General features: G+C 38.3%; 1 protein-coding gene across 1 annotated transcript in view; it reads right to left on the bottom strand.

The window, feature by feature from the left end:
* Positions 1–1,129: 1,129 nt before the first annotated feature.
* LOC114473261 (anthrax toxin receptor 2-like) overlaps positions 1,130–21,300 on the bottom strand; it is a 29,166-nt gene continuing 8,995 nt past the window's right edge. Inside the window, exons 3-17 of the mRNA XM_028462775.1 lie at positions 21,179–21,250; positions 21,020–21,101; positions 19,436–19,540; positions 19,268–19,336; positions 15,526–15,606; positions 15,387–15,447; positions 13,560–13,655; positions 11,479–11,548; positions 8,053–8,131; positions 7,893–7,988; positions 7,766–7,819; positions 6,379–6,474; positions 4,901–5,074; positions 4,588–4,668; positions 1,130–1,265 (exon numbers count right to left, since the gene is read on the bottom strand). Coding sequence (XP_028318576.1) covers positions 1,227–1,265; positions 4,588–4,668; positions 4,901–5,074; positions 6,379–6,474; positions 7,766–7,819; positions 7,893–7,988; positions 8,053–8,131; positions 11,479–11,548; positions 13,560–13,655; positions 15,387–15,447; positions 15,526–15,606; positions 19,268–19,336; positions 19,436–19,540; positions 21,020–21,101; positions 21,179–21,250 — 1,255 coding nt within the window. The 3' untranslated portion in view covers positions 1,130–1,226. The remainder of the gene's footprint in view (positions 1,266–4,587; positions 4,669–4,900; positions 5,075–6,378; positions 6,475–7,765; positions 7,820–7,892; positions 7,989–8,052; positions 8,132–11,478; positions 11,549–13,559; positions 13,656–15,386; positions 15,448–15,525; positions 15,607–19,267; positions 19,337–19,435; positions 19,541–21,019; positions 21,102–21,178; positions 21,251–21,300) is intronic.

Below are 21,300 nucleotides of genomic sequence, written 5' to 3' on the forward strand. Positions count from 1 at the left end.
TGGTCTTGGTCTGGTCGGATTAGGGATTTACCATCAGGACCAGTCATAACCACCACTGATCCAGTATTATTTCACACAGCCAGACTTGTAACGGTTTTGGTCAGGTCCAACATTCCTCAGCGGTTCATTGAGAGACTTTCTTATTTTCAGGTTCTCCAACAGTCTCCATCTCAGTGTAAACAGCCTGGTTCTGTCATTGCTTCCTGATAGTTTGAGCTCACATTCAGTTTCTTTGATTCAGAGCGTTTCTGTAAAGCTACGAGTGTCAAACTCTATTAAGTTCAGGGGCCAAATATGGACCAGTTTGATCTCAAGCAGGCTGCAGAGTTTAGGCAGGAAAACGAGCATTTTCAACATTGTTGTGCTTTAGTTTGCACTTCCATGTGTAATTAACATGAGGAAGAATGAGAGGCATCAACAATAACTGACCTTAACTTACATTCACTGAAATTTCCTTCATTTTGTGACCAATGTTTATCTGATCTAGCGATATTTTGTTGACAAATTTGAGGAAAATTCACCAGTTGCGATGAAAAATGACTGCCATCATGTGTATTTGGAGCGACTAAAAAATCTACAACTGAATGAATGAGGAACGAATTCGAAGCTCACAAGGGTCGTATTTGGCCCCCAGGCCTTGAGTTTGACACACGCTCTGCTCTTTGACTCGCAGTAACACCATGTTCTAAAAAGCTGATTCACTACTTTTGTATCATAGGTTACAGTGACTCCCATTTGCAGGTGTCGTATTTTGTATCAAAGTTAATAAATGCATTTTTTGAACCTGTTGTATGAGCTTGTTGCTGGTTGGCTGGCTTATATCACTTTATATCCCCAGTTTGTGTATGGGAGCAGGGTGTGATTGAAGCAGATGTGCATCCTCTCTCTATCTCATCTGTGGTGATGATGTGATTCGTTCAATGTTTTTATTGACAGTCCCGTGATGTTTCATTTTATATATTAAAATGCTTTCTCATGTATGCTTTCTAAGTATTCCTCGTGTAACTTTTCCTAGTCTGGGAACTTGTATTGAACGTTTTTCTGAAAAACAGAAATTGATATATTTTTTCTTGAAAATAAACAAAATGACCAACTAATGTGTTTCATTGTTTTAAATGAGTCAGACCTCTACTTTACAAGACATTTATTTAAAAAAGGAAAACACTTTTACAGCATATATCTCTAGCAGAGGTGATTAATCTGTTAAAGCATCGGTGATTTGAAGATTAGTGATTTTGAACTCTAGTGAAGTTCATGCAGCGACCCTGGAGAGAGAACAAAAAACAAACAGGGATAAAGTTAATGTTTATAGATTAGTTGTAGAGGTTGATATATAGTTAGTTCTATTTCATTATATTTCGTGAGATGCTGCACTATGGGATCTGACCTCTGTCTACATTCCTCAAAAGCACTCTATTCCCTGACTTGGGGCTCCTCCGTGGTGTGGGAGGACCCTCTGTTGACGTTTGGTCGCCGACAGGGGGATCTACCGTTCTGCAGGTGGGCCCTCTTGTCACATACGACCCGTCGCTGCTAGGGGGCTCTACCGCTGTAAGGGCAAGCCTTTTTGGGTGGTGCCGACGGCCTCCGGCAGAGGGCGCCATTGTGCCACTCCTGGGCCCCTCAGCTGCATGTGGCCTGCCTCCGGGAGAGGGAGCCACCGCACCGCGAATGTAGACCGGAGTGCCTGACCTCTCTTTCCCTGAGGATAGACAGGTGGAGAGCGCTTGCAGCTCCTCCCTGGATGTTACGGACTATATCGAGGTGATACAGGTTGCAGTTTGCATCTGTTCCCCCGCAGTTCACCGGCATAATACACTCACAGGGGGCTATCTCGGTGGTCCCTCCCGCTCCTTCCCAGGAGGAGTTCTATTCCAGGTATTTTCTGGTCCCCAGACGAGGGGAGACCGGGATCCGTCTTTACAGGCCCTGAACAAGGGCCTTAGGAAATACACGTTCAGGATGCTCACGCATTCCTCCCTTTTGCGTCTGGTGCAACAAAGCGACTGGTTCACATCTGTCGACCTCAAAGATGCGTATTTTCACATTCCAATACATCTCCCTCACAGAAAGTACTCACGGTTTGCATTCCAGGGAATATGCTACGAATACCGCATACTCCTGTTTGTGTTTGTGCGCTGCACGGATGGGCGTGGCATTCGCTTGGCCACGTATCTGGACGACTGGCTGCTCCTTGCCCAGTCGGAGACGGAAGCCAGGGCACATACGCGTATTCTGCTACATCACCTGTCCGATCTGAGATTTATGGTGAATACAGAGATCAGCGTGTTGTCGCCTATGCAGGAAATAGTCTTCCTGGGCCTATCCCTGTGCTCTGTACCTTTCACCGCGCACCTGTCGGCGGAGCGTGTGAGGTGGTTCAGGGAGTGTCTCATGCTGTTCTGACAGAACAGGTCTGTTTGGTTCAGGTTGTGTCTTTGGTTACCCGGGTTGATGGCTTCGGCCATCCTCGTGATCCGTTTTGGTCGCCTGCACATGAGGGAATTCCAGCTGTGGGTGGCCTCACATGAACTCAATCCTGTGCGTCATGGCGCACTGAGAGTTTTGTTAACGCCCGAGTGCAGTGCAGCGCGGCATTGGCGGTCACCCAGCTTCCTGACAGAGGGGGTGCCTATGGGCATCGTCACGGCCAGGAAGGTGGTCTCCACGGACGGCAGTCTATCAGGCTGGGGTGGGATCCATGAAGGCAGGTCTGTGAGGGGCCGCTAGGATGCGGTCCTCCAGCGCACTCACAAACTACTTGAAGCTGTCAGCGGTGTTCCGCTCACTGATCCACTTCTTTCCGTCTCTTGGGGGACATTATGTCCTGGTGAGGACCTGCTGTCCAGGGATTTACAAGGAATGGATGTTGCACCCGGACGTGGTGCGACAGCTGTGGGCTTGTTAGGGATGGGCCGAGGTGGACCCATATGCAGGGCAACATGGGGGCTCCCCCTCTGTGTAGACGCACTAGCGCACGATGCAAAGCCTTTTCCACTGTGAAAGTGTATTTTGCGGGGATCGCCACCTGTCACGCGGGCTTTGCGGACAAACCAGCGAGTCAGCATTCGCTGATATGCAGGTTTATGAAGAGTGCGCGCAGGCTCCTCCCCGTGTCCAAACCGATGGGTACACCATGGAATCTGGCGGGAGAGACTTAAGGGTCCCCCGTTCGAACCGATGGGTGAGTCGGACCTGAAGTTCGCCTCTCGTAAAGCTGTCTTGTTGCTCTAGCTTCGGCCAAGAGGGCCAGCAACATTCATGCGCTCTCGGTTCACCCGTCATGCGCTCAGCTTTTCCCAAATGATGAGAGAATCATTCTGATGCCCAACCCGGCTTTTGTGCCAAAGGTGGTGGGCTCATGTTTTCCCATCGACCTGCTGGCCTTTTCTGCCTCACAGGGTGAGCAGCGGCCTCATTTGTTGTGTTCTTTTGTGCGATCCGCACAAACGAGAAGGAGCGATCAGCTGTTCGTCTCCTGAGCCAATACCCATAAGTGGATGCCTGTCACTAAGCAACGCCTGTCACACTGGGTGGTGGAGGCTTTGCTTTGGCTTACTCGAGTCAGGGTCTGCAGTCACCTACGGGTCTGCGTACACACTCGACTTGGGGTCTTGCCACAACCTGGGCCATTATATACATGCACACGGAGCTCTTCTTCTCTTCTTAATGGCATCTACGAAACAGCAGAGTGGGAACTGTTGCCCCCTGTGGCCACAGATTTTTTCAGTAAACAAAAGAGGTTTACATCAAATTTTTTTTAACTTTTACTGATTTTTAGAACAACCTAAAGCAGCACAAGTTGTCATTTTGACTGAAAAAGCTGCTAAATGATCCTGTATGCTTCACTCCAAAAGAACATAATGGGCTAACAGGGGCTAACTATGTCATCAATGTCGTCATTTCAACATGGCGGCACATAGGGTAAAGTAGTCCCATTTTTAAAAGTTAATAAAACAAATAATAATGTGTTTTGTTTGGCATAGATCTTCTTAAAATGACATTTCAAAGGTTTTAGGCCACATTTGTAAAAACAGCGAAGGATCTGTTTAAGTAGAGAGAAAGAATAGCTCGCAGTCAGAAACAGTGCAGCTGTGCAGCTTTTCTGACTCGTGCACATGGGAGAATTAAGACCAATAAGTTGCTCATTTCTGCTATAAATCGTTTTTTTTTTAGCTTTGAATTACAAACTGTGTCATTAAAGTCAAAATGCGACTAAAAGCACAAATCGAACACTTTGTTTTCATCTTATGTATTTCCTGTGCTTTTGCGATGGGTTTTTTTGTGCTTCTTCTTTGGGGGCCGCACAGAATTAGAGCGAGGGCCGCATGTGGCCACCAGTTGTCCACGTCTGTAACAATGGAACCACCAGTCTCTATAACCTCTCTATAATCTCCCTTTCACGACCTCTAGTGTCGACGTGGTCGGAGTTATTTTTAACTCCTGAATCAAAGCAGTGAGCTGCCCTTTGTGGTCCAGATGTTTGGAGCCGTTTGTATCGACATGTTTCCTCAAATTAAAGCTTCATGTGACTTCGACTGTTGCAAAGCGACGTGGTTTAAAACAAAGAGTGGAACTGTTTCTTGCCTTGTCCTGTTGAGTTGGCCTCATGATGGCCACTCTGTCGTACTGTCGTCTCAGTAGTGCGAGCAGTGCATCAAAACGCCCCTGGAAGGAAAAAGGCACATTAACCAGAGAAGAAGAAGAAATTCATATCTCCATAAATGTAGTATTTGTATAAAGTTTTAACCTTTATCATAAAAGTTGAAGCACAATTGTTAGCATTGGCCTAAAAGTGAAATACATTATTTCCTTAAAGTTGACGTAAATGAATCTAAAAGCGATTTGAGCCTCCAGCAGAACTCTTTATTCCACCATGTTTCCTTTGGGAGCGTCTCACCTTAATTGGAGTGTACCATTTGGACTGTGAGGGGGCGGTGTGGACAGGAGCAGGTGTGGGTTTGGGTCTAGAAAGAATGGGCTCCTCCACGTCCTCGGGCACGTTGACGACGGCGTTTTTAGCTTTTTCTAAGCGCGATCCTTCCTCTGTGGATCCTTTCTCTCCCCATCGGACCTGCAGGACGAGGGCAAAGGCCTCCATGTTTACACCCAAACACTCTCACTGTCAACTGGGAACACAGCTTAAAAAGAATGTCTAAAAAGCTTTTTAAATCATATCGTTAGTAAGTATAAGAAAAGGACAGGCGATAATATATAATATGTATATAATGGTAGAAAATATATTAAGACTTACTCAATAAACATAATAAAAATAGGACTGGGCAAAAAATCAATTTAATCGATTAATCAAATTTGTAGATAAAAACAATTTTTTTTATGCAAATTCGAGTAAAATTTTTTTTAAAACAAATGCATTTATTTATTTTCCCACCACAATTTTTTCAAACTTTTTCACGTTCCGTCCTTGTGGGTTACTGTAGTGCGATGTGAGCCAGACCCCTCTTTGTTTACATGTGTTTACCCTTTGAGTAGCTATATGTGTGCCACAGGCATGTTTCATTTTTTATTTGCACTACGCTGAGATGAAGAGTTTACTTATTTATCTATTTTTTAATGTTCTACGTTATAAAATATGTAGTCATCTGATTTCTTAATCAGAAAATTGAAGCAACTGTGAAGTTGTTGTTGCACTTTTGCTTAAACCTGGGTTAAAGCTTGAAATTGTTGAATGACAGAAACTCATTTACTTTTTATTTTGGGATTATTCTATGCATTTTAACTATTGAGGACAATCACAGCAATTAAGTTGTACTTTTGACAATATATCTGATGTCTGCACACATTTTTAAGTGCATTGAAAAATAAATAAAAAATTGAAAAATTTCAAATTTCAAGAAAGAAATTTTTTTTTTTTTTTTAGGCAAAATCGCCCAGCCCTAACTGAAACATTATAAAATATATATAAAAACACTGTATTACGTATGATTTAAATTTCAATTGATGAAATTTGTGTCGTAGTGAATATTAAATAGATAAATTATTATGTACATGCATGTGTATTGTGTATGTATGTATATATATATGTGTGTAAGTATGTGTATGTGTTTGATGTGCATGTATAAACTGTATATACTGTATAACACTTTGTGTAGAACATGTATTATTGAATGTGTAAAAATAGTGATATTAGTTTATGATATTATCTAGAGAGCCTTGTTTAGTTTTTTGTGATGTAGTCGTGTATAAACTTCAACCTACACCCTTTCGGTTGATTAGTGGGACAACTGAGTGTTGTTTGTTCTGTAATTTATTTCATTATTTTTCTGAAAACTGCCTAAATAAATAAATAAATAAATCATTATAAAATAAATGAGCTCCACAGTCTGGAGTCTGGGAGGAAATAGGTTCATGGCCCACCTCCATGCGTTTGATTCCTCCTGCACCCCGACCCCCGTAGTAGGAGGCGTCCACCGTGGGCCATCGATGTCTGGGTAAAGCATCGTCCTCTGGTTCCTTTAACAATCACAGCTCATTAGTTTACCTAGACGCCATGTTAAAGCCTGACATGTATAACAACTACAAGACCCTAATTGTTACATTAAAAAAAGTGTAAGAAAACCCAATATGTATAATAACTGGTCCATAATGTAACAAAAGTGCACAAAATATGCTTTAAAAAAAGTCAATAAAACCCAAAATGTTAAAACTAGTCAGTAATGTAAAAAGATGCTGAACTCAAAAGGTAAAAACTTGTTTTCTTTATTACATTATGGGGCAGGCAAAACATTTTTCCCCTAATAGTGTAATAATTTTATGACATTATAGAGTGAGTCAATGATTTATGGATTAAAAGGCTTATTGCTTCACTGTAGAGATAAATATATTACATTATTGATATATATCTATACATATATATACTGTACATACTGTATATACATTACATTATTGACCAGTTGTAACATTTTTGGTTTTATTTATTTTTTGTTATTATTACAATTTGGGCACAAAACTTTTGTTACATTATGGACCAGTTATTAAATTTCGTGTTTCATGACATATGTATATATGTATATATATATATATATATATATATATATACATACTGTATATATTATAACAATTCAGGTCTTGTTACATTTTGGGTCATTATTACATATCACGCTCTAACAAGCCACAATAAAGACATCAATATATACTATTATAAATGTATTTATGTGTTTAAAATGAAAGCAAAGAAGACTTTAACAACCGTCTATACATCCCCAATATCAGTGATGGGCAACTTTTATCACAGCACGGCCACAAAACTGTGATTGTATTTGATCTGAGGGTCAGATTATCAACGCTGTCAGCATTTAAAATAGAAAAAAATCTGTGTTAATAAAGAGAAAAACACAGAGTTTGGTTTGTTTTTCTGTCATTTTGTGTATATTTGTTGTTTTGCGTGATATTGTAGCAAATGTTTGTATTTATGTGTGTTTTGGAAGTCATTCTGTGTATTTGTGTGTTTTTTGTAGTTGTTTAATGCGGGCTGTTGCCATAGTCTGATTATGAATCTCTACCTGCAGGAATGAACGTTTTAAAATCCAATATTTTCAGTGGTAAAAAGTAAACATTAGTGTATTCTGATTTAGGATGCTGAAGCTAAGCTAAAGCTACAATTCTGTCTCAGCCACACCCACATTTCCTCTTAGATTTTCTGGCTCCCTCTCCGCCCACATCATGTGGAGGCTTTCAAACATCAACCCAGACCCACAGACTTCCACAATGTCGTTCCTGTCAGGACAGATAAAGACGTACTTACAATAACAGGAGGGGGAGGGGGAGGGGGCCGAGCGGGAGGCGGGTCTCTGATGACCTGGGAGGAAAATAGCACTGATTAGCCCACCGTGCTAACGAGTGCGGCTCAGAAACACACGACCTGTACTGACCACGGTGCAGCAGAGGGGCCAAAACCACCAGAGCAGGACCAGGACCAGGATCAGCAACAGAGCCAGGAGCACCCACAGCACCCACGTCCCATCAGACTGCACACAGCCATCCGTTACACACAGCCCCACATCAGGATGGAACAGTGGGAGTAATACTCACACATGAGGTCGCGCGTATGGAAAAGGGAGCAGAAATGAAGGATTTCCCTTTGTTGATGCTAACCAGCACGTCCAGTGAGCTGCACACAAACAACAAAAGCAGAGGAACTCATTACAACTCTGAGGCAGGGTTTCAATGGGCAAGCACCAGGGTAGGGGTCAATCATGATTGTCATTGCATAACTGATCATTAACAATGGCAAATAGAAAAATGTGTTGTAATCGTAATTGAATTGTAATTGAGTTCAGATAATTTACTTTGTAATTGTAATTGACATGGAAACTGTATAAACGCCATCATTACCAATTTAATTAAATGCAAACCTGGGTAAAACGCCAACACCAAACATACAATACTTTGTATGTGATGGTGATATACGCACTAACAGCAATAATGATTAGGGCTGAACGATTCATTGCATTTGCTCGCAATATCATAAAACGTGATTTTCTAATTGCAAAAGCTGCAGTTTTTTTGTCTTTTTTTTTTTGGTAATAATTTATTTTAAATTCGTTGGGAGTTTGATTTCCCTAAAAAACGTCAAATTAGTTAAAGCGGATATTAGTTCTCCTTACTTTTACTGCACTTTAGTATGTGTGATGTTACTGACTGGATATTAGTAAGTTTTATTTATATTTTATATATATATATATGTTTATTTTATTTATTTATAGACTGTCCTGTTAAGTTCACTGCAGTCCACATGTTTACATGTTTACATGAAACGTGAAGTTAGTTAGATACGTTGAAGAGGTAAAGCCGCTTTATTGCTGTAATCTTTATATTCCATATTTATTTAAAGTTTAAATAAATCTGAAATTGTTTATTATGAAACAGATTGACTGATTGCTTGTGTTCATTGACAAATACATGACAAGAGGCCCCTGAAAAAATAATCGCACATTAAATCGCAATCGCAACTAGATTATTTTCCAAAATTGTTCAGCGCTAATAGTGATTAATGAATGATTTTCCTTTTTTTTTAAATTTATTTCTCAATCTCATGCACCTGACTATCAATAACCACACGCACACGCACACACACACACACACACACGCACACTCACACGCACACGCACACGCACACGCACACCCACACACACACACACACACACACCCCATCCTCCATTTGTGTTATATGCATACATTGACTGTATAACTAATCTGCTTCCATCCTGTACTTTGTTTTATTATTTATGGTTTTGTGTCTATTTGTAGTGTTTGTAATTATGATAATAATAATAAATAAAAAATTAAGCAACAGATTAAAAATAAGAAGAAAAAAAACATCCAATACTTTCATTGATTAGGGGGCCTAACAAGGTAACCATGATTGGATGATAGATCATGTTTTTTAGTGTATTTTACAGCTGATTTGACTTTCAGAGGAAAAACACTCGTTTTATTTTTAATCGTAATAGAAAAAAAAAATGGTGGTCACTGTTATGATAATGGAGTTGTAAATAAAAAAAAATGTAATTTTCCCCAACCCTGGCAAACACAAATGAAAACAACAAAGAACCCAAAGAATCAACCATGTGTTTCTCCTCAGTGTGTCCCAGCCTGTTTGCACCTGCAGGCAACACTCAGGGAAAACTCAGCAGCATCGTCTCTCTTCCTTAAACATGTTGAAACGTGCTTATTCCACTGACTTTCTTTATATCTACACATACCTTCACTATCTACGTATGAGTGTTCTTTAAATATATATTTATATTTACTTTACTGGCCTTGCAGCAGTCAGTCACTCTCTGTCAGGATAGTGAGTTTGACTGGAAGAGAATAATAAAGAAAAATAAAATAAAGAAAAAGCTGGCTTTTACTTTGAAGGGCTTGTAATGTTTGGTGTGAATTTAGCCTGTGCAATTAATCAAAATGTGATTACAATTTCAATTATTACACTCAACAATTACAAAAATAGCACAATCAAGAAAAACGTATTATTTAAAAGATAAAACAACTATGTATACAGTATATATAATAATTATTAATACTCAATTAATCAAGATCACCTGTACCAGCTGGGTATAATGTGCCATTACTGTTACTGTCAGACCTGTTTCTGTTACTGTGAAATAACCTGGAACTAAACATATCAACCCTGGAACAACCTGTCACTGCGAAATGTTCATTGACATAATTTTTTCATTTAAATGTTCACCTATTTGCACTACTCATCAATGCACTACTGCACTATTATCTTATTATTATTATTATTGTATTTTTATTTATTTCATTATTATTATTATTACTATTATTATTATCTTGTTATTTTTATTTAGTTTGCACATATTAGTCTATCTACTCTTATATTTATGTTTATACTTCTTTTTTCTTTTATTTTTCTTTATTTTATTTACTTTTCTTTATTCTAGTTGATTGTTATTATTTAATGTTACACTTCCTGAGAGAGCACAGGTCACCAAAAGAAATTCCTTGTGTGTATTCATACACTCTTGGTCAATAAAGTTGATTCTGATTCTGATTCCATTGTCTTTATCTTAATTCTATGTGTCTGTGTGTGTGTTTATGTGATGTTGTTGTGGTTTCTTATGGATTGTTTGACCGGGGCATTTTTTTTATTGTAGGTAAGGTTTTAATGATGTAAAACCCTTTGAATAATACTGTATATATGAAAAAGCGTTCTATAAATAAAGTTTGATTGTTTGGTTGAATACTAACTTTGAGTTGTTTACTTGATTTTTGTGTTTGAAGGATTTTATTTATGTTTAAAGATTATATTTTACATTGTTTTGTACAAAAAACATAAATCACTTTTTTGGTTGACAAATTATCGTGATTTCAATTCTGACTAAAATAATGCTGATTATTATTTTTTTCTTTATCTTTAAATACAAGTATTACACTTTAATTACACACCAGCTGAGATGTTTTGGTTGGAAGAGTTTTAAAAGTCAATTTTCTCAAAAAAGACACATGAAATGACCATCAATGACCTTAATTGTGGATATTTTTTCCATCCTCAAACTACTGAAGCGAACTGATCTCTTTAGTGAATCATTTGTTCCTGCTTTTCTTTTCGCACCCTGAGCAGATTTGAACTCCTACTTTAAAGATGCTGACACTGCAGAGTTCATCACTCTGTTTATCTCTATGACGGGACAAACTGGGCGTGTCTGAGGGAGTCAACGACGTCAGATCAGTTCTGGCGCCGTCTCTAAATGCCACAGTTATTCTGGGAAGTCTGCTTTATGTCCCTCCAACACCTGCGGACAGTTGGACCCTGAACAATGTCAACATGCTGCTCGCTTCTATCCCTGTTCTATAAACAGGCTGTTTCTGAAGAAGGCAAAGGGAACAAAACATTGTTGGGAATGATTTGGAATCCTCAGCTGATTGTTTAGAATATACTGTATATATGATTATATTTCCCTCTTGGAGTGATGTGTGTGTTTATGGACTTACTCTCCGACCTCGTACAGGACAGGAGCTGGGCACAGCAGGTGTCCGTCTCCAACTATTGTCGGCTTTTGACCTGCACAGAAAGAAAAAAATCCACCTTAGAGAAAGAGTTGAACTGAAAACCAAGCTTAATAAATCTGTGTGCAGCTTCTCAGACTGATATGCTCTACATTAGGACAGGACATTATTACTCTCGCCTAAAACAGTTTTAGGACTGGAGTTCAACCTTTACTTTCAACTCAGAATGTTTCAGAATGAGGATTTTCTTTTACACAAGGAGAGTAGCATTAAATCATTCTGATTTTAAACTTTTTACGTCCCCCCAAAAGATGATCAAAAAAGAAAAATTACAACAAAAAATTACAAATCGATAACGAAAATCTACTTCAACAACAGCTCAAACTACAATGAAAAATACAAAGAACAACAAAAATAGACAAAATGACAAGAATAAAACACATGAATAACAGAAATGATGTAAATTGACAACACAAAATGACTCATAACACGCAAGAGCAAAATGACAGGAAAAAATATAAAATGACTTGAAACACACCAGATTGAGTACAAAAATAACACCAAAACACACAAAATGACTCATAATACATACAAAAACTCACAGAACGACTTCAAAAAACACAAAGCGACAACAAAAGTACACAAAATAACAGAAAATACACAAAAGAACAACAGAAACACACAAATACGTTGCTCTTTCCTGCATTAATGCATTGGTCAGTATTCTAAATAATAATAATATTAATAACGTGGCCCTGAGATCAAACAATCACATTATATATTTTGTGATGAGCGCTATGAGATGGTATAAATAAAGATGAATTGAATTGTGCTAAAAGTTGCTGATCTCGGCACGAGATCATGACCTGGATGACTGAGAATCTTTACTTTACGCATGAACTCACTTGGTGGTGCACATAGAAAACGTTATGTGCTTGTCACACAGGCCTATGGTGGCCAAAGATGTAGCTTACCTCTATCAGTATTACGGGAATGTGAATAACTAATGAATGAGCCATTTTAAAGAGATAGTCAGGATCAGGTCCTTCAATGAAGATGTGTCCAGATTGTGAGTTTTTAAACCCAATGGAATGTTTTCTTAATGTTGCACTTTTTAATCATGTAAAGCACAATGAAATGAATTGTGTGTGAAACACGATCTTCACTGACCCGCAGATTTAATGCGGGAAAAGGAATATTTCCAACATTAATTTAGGCAAATATTTGTGGAATATTTTGAGGAAAATTGTAGGACTTTGGAGAAATTGAGTCAACAATTTGAAATTCTAAATGATTCATGGATCATGGGATATAAGCATGGGAAAACTGTGATCCCTGCAGATATTGTGTATTTGAAAGGGCTGAGATCTGTACAAATGAATTATATGATAACATGTTTTTTCAGTCATTTTTACTTTCTCCTGCGGGCCGGTTTGGATGTTCTAAAGGGCCGAATTTGGCCCCTGGGCCTTGACTTTGACATGAGCTATACAAATACATTTGCCCTGCCTTTTACAATAACGTAACAGATTCTCTGGAGGTTTTTTTTTTTTACTCTAAAACAGTGAAAAGCAAACAGTAACTCTCCAAAAATTCTGTAATTTAAAAATGTTCAGCGAGGGGCTTTCCGAGGGCGTGACGGATTTGTTTTAAGGCTTCCTGCTTCTTCTTCTTAACTTTCCTTAAAAAAAAAATAAAAAATCGGCCATACTGATAGACATATACTGACAATTCTCCAAAAACTGCATGATGAAATTAAGTTTTCAAGTCAGATTGAGTTTTGTTGTGACATAAACACTGAGAGAGATACAGTCATGTGTTTGTTCCCTTGGTGACTCAGACCACGCCCCCTCCCTCTGCCTCTGGTTTGTTATGAACTCTGCAGAGATCCCCCCCTCCTCCTCCTCCTCCTCACGCTCTCCATCTCTGCCTGCTACTATAATAAATCTTCTGTTCTCCATTTAATGTCAATAAGAAGCCTTCCCTGTCTATTTCACTTCCTGACACACACACACACACATTTCCATCCAGCGTTGTACTGCAGAGCTAATGCTGAAGGCACTCACTGAGTGTGACCTGGTTCACTGTGAGGGAACACAGGACGTTTTCCATCCTCTTGGCTCCACTGAAGCCGGCGCCCTTCAGCACCACGTTGAAAGACTCTGAGAAAATACAGAATTAGTTCTGCTGAACAGGACTGAATCATTTCTTCCTAATTTCACAATTATCATTCATTATTAGGGGCCGCTGGGAACCTATTGTTATTCTGCATGTTCTTCTTCTTCTTCTAAGGAACTCCTACTTCACATGTGCAAACAATCAACAATTTTTACATAAAGGTCCCGCCCCGTGTCAGACTGGCTCAGCTGCAAAAACTGGCCAATCGTCCAACAAATCAACCATATGTGTTAGAGATTTGTAACTTTCCCCAAAATGTAGCCCCAATACTCAAGAAACGTTTGTACATTTAAAACTATTGCAAATAATTGAGTCCACTCTGTTTTTTTTCCCCAAAAACTGTCAAACTTATTAAAGCAAACTTGCTACAGCACATCTTCAGACTGCCCTACAAAAACCATCCACACAGATTTTTGATTTTTATTTATTGAAAATTGAGTCTACAGTGTATCACAATGTTAAACAGTAATAGTAACATATACTATATACTTTAGTCATTTTAGATGATGTTTGAACAATATCAGCATTTTATCTCAAAACTTGATTTTTTTCTTCTTTTTTTGTTTTTACAACATTTTGAATTTCACTTTCAATTACAAGTGTACAGGGATCGCATACATTATTTTGAACATTTTTGTTTCTTTTTGCTGTTGGGGTTTCCTTTTTCACAAAGACTTTTTTTGTTTTTGGTCCCTGCTCGAAACAAACGAATAAATGAAGTAAAATGCAAAAACAGCATTTTTAAACATATTTTTTTTCCACTTACGGAGCCAATAAATAATAGTTGAATAAATTAGCAACATCACCATGCTGTAAAGCATTGATTTTTTTAATAGTAGCATATTCTAAGTCTACTAGTAACACAAGATCATCTACTACTAGAGGATTGTGCTTTACTAGTAATGTCTATTCATACACTGGTGCGTTAAAAACCATTACTAGTAAAACAAAATTTTGTTTACTAGTAAACACAAATTCTCACTAGTAGTACTAGTAGAATATTTTTAGTCTACTCATAGTACAAGTAAAGCCCAAAGATTAACTAGTAGTTCTAGTAGGAATCATTCAAATGAAGTAGGAGGGATTATAACCAAATCCTGCTCTCTGATTGGTTGGAACACTTTTCAAAAGCAAATGACAAGCCTGGATTTGAATTGCTAAGGTTTTCTTTTAATCAGACGACTTTTTTCAGGAAATTCATTTTGATCCCCTGACATGTTTCGACTGTCAACTGCCAGTCTTCCTCAGAGGTGTCTGCTGATCACTTTGATGTGTTCTTATGAGTTATTTTTGGCCGTGGCCAACTTGACAGTTCTGTCAGGCAGATGACCTCTCTTAGAAATGTCAAGTTGGCCATGCCCAACACTCGTCAAAGATATCAGCAGACTCCTCTGAGGAAGACTGGCAGCTGAAAGTTGAAAGATGTCAGGAGATCAAAGTACATTTTCTGAAAAGAATAAAAGAAAACCTTAACATATTCATCAAAAAGAAGACAAAATATACTTCCTGGAATAATTTAGCCTGGTTTAGCTTTTCCCCGCCCCCTCATTAGCAAGTCTAATTAGTAGTACTAGTGACACTTTTTGCTCCACTAGTAAAGTGTACTTGTGCACTAGTAAACCTAAGTGGAGTTCATATATACTGTGGCTCTGAGTACTGGTAGAGCTTAACTATGGTTGATATCACTAATAACACATTTCCGGGCTGATCTTTACCATTCACACACACAGTTGACGGTTCAATAGTGAATACATCAGCACAGGTTTGCCTCAGGATCTGTGACACAGAGAGAGTCAGAGTGAGGTTGATTTTAAACACACAGGTAGAAATATTACGGTGTAGGTGAAAGCGCACCTTATTGACAATGTCTTTGAGAGCGTGAAACCCAGACAACACTGGAAACACTTGGTCTGTGCCGTCGGCTATCTCAGCAAGCTAGCAGAGAAACCATGTGAGTTAGCTAACGTTGAATGCTGTGGATTGACAGTTTTCTTAGATTGTTAACAAGCAGAGATGTCCCGATATAACGTTTTCTCTTCCGATACGATACCAATATTGCAGCCTTGTGTATCGACCAATACCTCTATTGATCTGATAGAATATCAGCACGAATCGTACATACTTTTATGACTTGTTTTGCAGTGTGGAATGTAAGAAAAGGCTTGATCAAGTGAAGTTACTCAAACAAAGAACAGTGACGTGCAGTCAGGGTAGGCAGTGCCTACCCAAGGGTGAATAGATATTTTGATTATTTGTTTTAATTATAATATAATTATAAATGATTTATTTTTCAATTTGTGTCAGCATTTTGTGTTTTATAGACCAAATGATTAAACGCTGCACAGTCTCACTCCGCTGTAAGGCAGGAGGAGGCCACGCCCTCTTCCAAAAGCACATTGCTGCTCTGCCTCTGTTCCCATAGCGTGTTGTTATGTGTTTACGCATGCGCAGTCAGTTCCCCAAGATGAAAACCATTTACGTAAAAAGGCAGCTCTCTACGCTGCCTTTGGATGAAGCAATTTGTTCAGCTACAATTATGTTTTTAATTATGCATGTTCAATTACAATTCAACTATGATTACAGTGACCAACAATTTTTTTCCAATTACAATTATTTTTTGTCCTCAGAAAGTCAATTACAATTCCAGTTGCAATTACTAAAGTTCAATTACAATATATCACAATTACTAAGCCTGAAAAAAAACCCACAACCTAATAAAAGCTAAGCTTCCTCTTGTGTTAGCTTAAAGTTAGCATCTCTTATGATATCTGGTCCTAAATCAGCTGTAAAATACAGTAAAAACAAATATCTATCATATAATTTCCTTCCTATCTATTGGTTACCTTGTTATGCTTCCTAATCAATAAACAAATATACATATGTATAGAACTGTACACAGAACTGTAACATGGTTCCCCAGTTTTGCGATAAATTATAATTAATAATCTTTATAGAATTTTATCTCCACTCAATTACAATTTTATTATGATTATGACAGCCACATATTTTTACAATTATGTGATTACAATTATAACTGACCCCAACCCTGGTTGGTAGAGAGAGAAGAGCGGCCAGGAAAGGGAGAGGAAGACCACGTTCTGATATTTTTCTAAGGTCCTAAAGTACTATAAAAGCACAAATGTTCTTGATTACTATAAATTTCTGTATTTCTGATTCAGTCTTGTTGTAATAAATTACAGCATATACAATCATTTAGAACCATTAAAGTGCAAATATCTTAATTAATAATAAAACACTGATTTACCTGAGAAACTTGAAAGACAAGATGTATTTAATGTAATGCTCTTTATTGTGTAGTTCAGTGTGCTCAGAGTGATAACATGTGTGTTTCCAAAGTGAGACTATTTGCTAGTGTTTGTGGTTGAATGAGATTATTTTCAGACGTGTATGAAGTGTTTTACTTACTATTACATGATGCATGATGGACATGCAGACGGTGTAAAGAGTTTTGAACATGTGACTTCACTTTCCCCCAATGCTCGTTAGCAATCGAAAAAACCTGCAACTGATGGGAACGTGTCCATTGTAGAAGATGAAAGCTGTCATCTTCTGCACTAATGGTAGCACAACAGGAAGTTTCTGCCTGACATTATTCAATTACGCAGTGATGTAATGACTTCCTCTGCGAGCGCACATGGCCTGAAACAGGCGACTGAAGCAGATCACCAGTGCTGATAACACTGGTTACGCAGAAGAATCATGTGATGTTTCGCGTTTTGTCAGATTAAACCACTGAGGTTCACAACAGAGCAGAAATGTATTTACTACAACAAAACAACGGCAACACAAATGAATCACTGTTTCCAAATGCGTGCGAGCAGCTCTCTGATGCATCTCTCTGTGATTTCACACCAACCCAAATAGCCTAGCAGATATGTAGCAATAGATGTTCACTTCTGGAAGAAAGCATGACAATTTGTACATGGGGTTTTATTTTTAATATGCTGAATTTATTTTAATGGGATCCACGCTGGCAAACCAATGGTTCCCACTCAAAATCAAGAAATCCAAGATGGCCACTATCCGTATTGCCAATTTGGATATTAAAATACCTTAAAATACCAAAACTTGTGCTCAGAGCAAGATCCGAAAGTTATAGAAGGTTGTCAGAGTTTGTCAAACAGATGGTGGCCGTATTGGATCTCGCTCTATATGCAAGATATAGTATTTTAAGCCATTTTATTGCAATCCTTGTCCCCAAAATCCATGTTTCTACGTCAAACAGAACCAAAGTTATGGTAAAATTTAATTTCGCAATACGGATGTCGGCCATCTTGTATCTTGCTCTGAGCAGAAATTTTGGTATTTTAAGACATATTATTGAACTTCTTGACCCTGAAAACCTATAATTCATCACTGAGATCATGTTTCTATGTCAAATAGAACCAAAGTTATGACAAAGTATCCAAACTGGCAAATACATGGCATCTTGATTTCTTGATTTTGAGTGGGAACTAGAGATGTAACGATTAATCATAAGGCAGTTAAAAATCGATTCATAGGTATCACGGTACATATTGATACTCTGAAAATTGAATCGCAGTACTTTTTTTAAACAGCAGAGGGCGCTATCAATTTATCCTTCTCTTGTCCAGAAGCGGAGGCGGCGGGCGTAATCTCCCACTACTCTCTTTCTGGCCGCCTTCTACTCTTAAACATATTCATAAGTGATTCCTTGCCCCTTTAGCACCCAAAGAATATCTGTAATATTACGTGAATATCTGTAAAAGTCACGTTTTTCTATTAGCTCTGTCTGCTAGCATGGCATCTCTTCTTCACTGCAAGGATATCTGCATGTCAACCGACCACTGGGTAACCAGCGCCCTCTGCTGGTCCAAATAAATATCTGACTTAAATACAGCGCAGACTGTTTTTTTTTTTAAAGTGCAATTGTTAAGGCACAAAATACATTTTCAGTTGCACTTTCAAAAAGAAAAAGAACTATTATGCAGTTTTGCATTGTTTACTATAGAACCAGAATTTAAATTAATAGGCTTCTTCTTCATTTGTATTATTCCTTTATTTATTTCATTCAAGATTTATTTTGCGTTAAATTGCATTGTTTATGAAGGGATTCTTTTGACAATGAAAAATAAAAGGAAAATAGTACAGTATTTTCTAGTTTTTTCCCGAAAAAAATAAAGGAATATTTTATATTATATCATCATTTGTCTACAGTCCCTTTTTGTAAAATAAATCGTGAGAGAATCGTATCGTGAACCCAGTATCGTGAATCGAATCGTATCGGGAGTTGAGTGAATCGTTACATCCCTAGTGGAAACCGTTGATTTGCCAGCATGGATCCCATTAAAAATGGATTCAGCATTCTCAAAAAAACCCAATGTACACATTTTCATGCTTTTTTTTCCCAGAAGTGAACATCTTTTTGACATATCTGCCAGGCTAAAACAGATCAAACATTGTGCTCAAGGTTTAGCAACAACGGTCAATCCAGGCCAGAAACAACAGCCTGTTCCGGTTGTGACCCTGACCTACTATCGTGTGAAAGACAAACAGAAACCAGTGTTTGAACAAGAGTTGTCAAAGGACGCGAGGAAGTTTTGGCCCTTCCCACCTGATTGTGGTCAAAGTCCTTGACGCCGATGCAGTAAATTCTGGCTCCAAATCCTCGAGCTTTATCGGCCTGAAAACCCAACAGGACAAAGTCAACAAGTGTTCAAACTCAGTCACATCACATAGTTACACTGGATTGATCGATCAGGCCTTTCTGTGTGTGTCATACCTCCTTCACACTCAGTTCAAAAGGGTAGATATCCAGTTTTCCATCCGTCATCACAAGAATTAGAGGCGACGATGGCTTTGTTTGTGTTTTCATTTGCTCATAAACCTGATGAGAGGAAATGTTAGAAAACATGTGACCAAAACTCATCTGATTCCCATCAATCGCTTTACAAGAAACATTAATACCACCACCAACTGCCTAATGTCCAATAGCTCCCATTTCTTCAGCCTTTGAAACCATTCCCAGGTTTTAGCGTGAATCACAGAGACACAGCATTTATGACCAATCTGAGCAATTATACAAGAAACAACAAGGGGTTTGTGTGTTTTTGATGTTGTGTTGTTTACTTTTCTGTCATCTTTTAAATATTTTAGTGTCGTTTTGTGTGTTTTATGCTATTTTGGACAGGGCGCCAGTCCAACGCAGGGCAACACACATACACACGCTCACACTTACTGCAACTACATATAGTCACGTTTTTTGATGGTGGGAGGAAACCAGAGTCCATGGATAAAAAATGAGAACATGCAAACTCCACACAGAAAAGACCCAAGTGTCGACGTCAGGGCTTGAACCCAGAAGCTTTTGAGTGTGAGGCAGATGGGCAAACCGCTACACACTAACCACTTGTTTTTCAGTAATCTTGTGTATTGTGGGAGGTTTGTTTTTGTTTATTTTTCCAGTTTTTTGTGTTTTTTTAGGGCCAATTTGCATATTTATAGTGTTAGTCTTCTTTCATGTTGTGTTTTGGAGTGATTTTGTGTAAGTTTCCTGTTTTTTGTGTATTTTGCTGTCATTTTGTGTATTTTTAGGCTCAATTTGCATATTTTTGGTGTTTGCTTTCTTTCATGTTGTGTGTTTTGGAGTGATTTCGTGTATGTTTCCTGTTTTTTGTGTATTTTAGGGTCAATTTGCATATTTTTAGGGTTTATTTTTTTCCATGTTATGTGTTTTGGAAGGATTTTGTGTATGTCTCCTGTTTTTTGTGTATTTTTCTGTCATTTTGTGTGTTTTTAGGATGAATTTGCATATTTTTTGTGTTGTTTTCTCTCATGTTGTGTGTTTTGGAAATATTTTGTGTATGTTTCCATTTTTTGTGCATTTTCCTGTCATTGTGAGTGTTTTTAGGATCAATTTGCAGATTTCAGGTGTTTGTTTTCTTTCATTTCGTGTGTTTTGGAGGGATTCTGTATATTTTCCTGTCATTTTGTGTGTTTTTAGGATAAATTTGCATATTTTCATGTTTCTTTTGTTTGTTTTTGTGTGTTTTGAATACATTTTGTGTGTCTACTTTGTGGGCCGCACGTGGCCAGTTGCCCATGTCTAGTTTATGATGACTCCTTCAGATCAGAAGCAGCATTTAAAGCGTGATAGATAGTAGTTTGGATATCAAAGGCCAGCCTTTGTTTTCTTTGTGCATCAGTGACCTTTGACCAAACATGACTCTGCTACTTTTAATTGAAGAACTGAGCATCGTTGATTCAGAAATATCTGAAATAGATTCAGCCATGACTCCATTTGCAGCTGAAGCTATTTTTTTAACACTCATGCAAAGCAATGATCTGAAAGAGGAAGTCCACCTACTGCTACCAAGCCTTCGTGCATGAATGTTTCACCAGCAGGAATGATCTGGCTCAGTTTGTCCAGTCCCTCGTTTATTTTGGTCCTGTTTGGTCACAAGAGGAAACACCAGTCACTGCCTCGTTCTTAGTGATGATGTTACATGGTGGAGAAGGTGTTTACCTGTCTCCTGTCAGTGACAGAATGACTTCTGCTCGCGATGAGAAGACAATATAAGAAACTCTCATCCTGGGACTGAAACACAAGCACAACTACACAATTAAACACAAGCCATTGCATCTGTG

Source organism: Gouania willdenowi, chromosome 12, assembly GCF_900634775.1.
Source record: "Gouania willdenowi chromosome 12, fGouWil2.1, whole genome shotgun sequence".
Lineage (NCBI taxonomy): Eukaryota > Metazoa > Chordata > Actinopteri > Blenniiformes > Gobiesocidae > Gouania > Gouania willdenowi.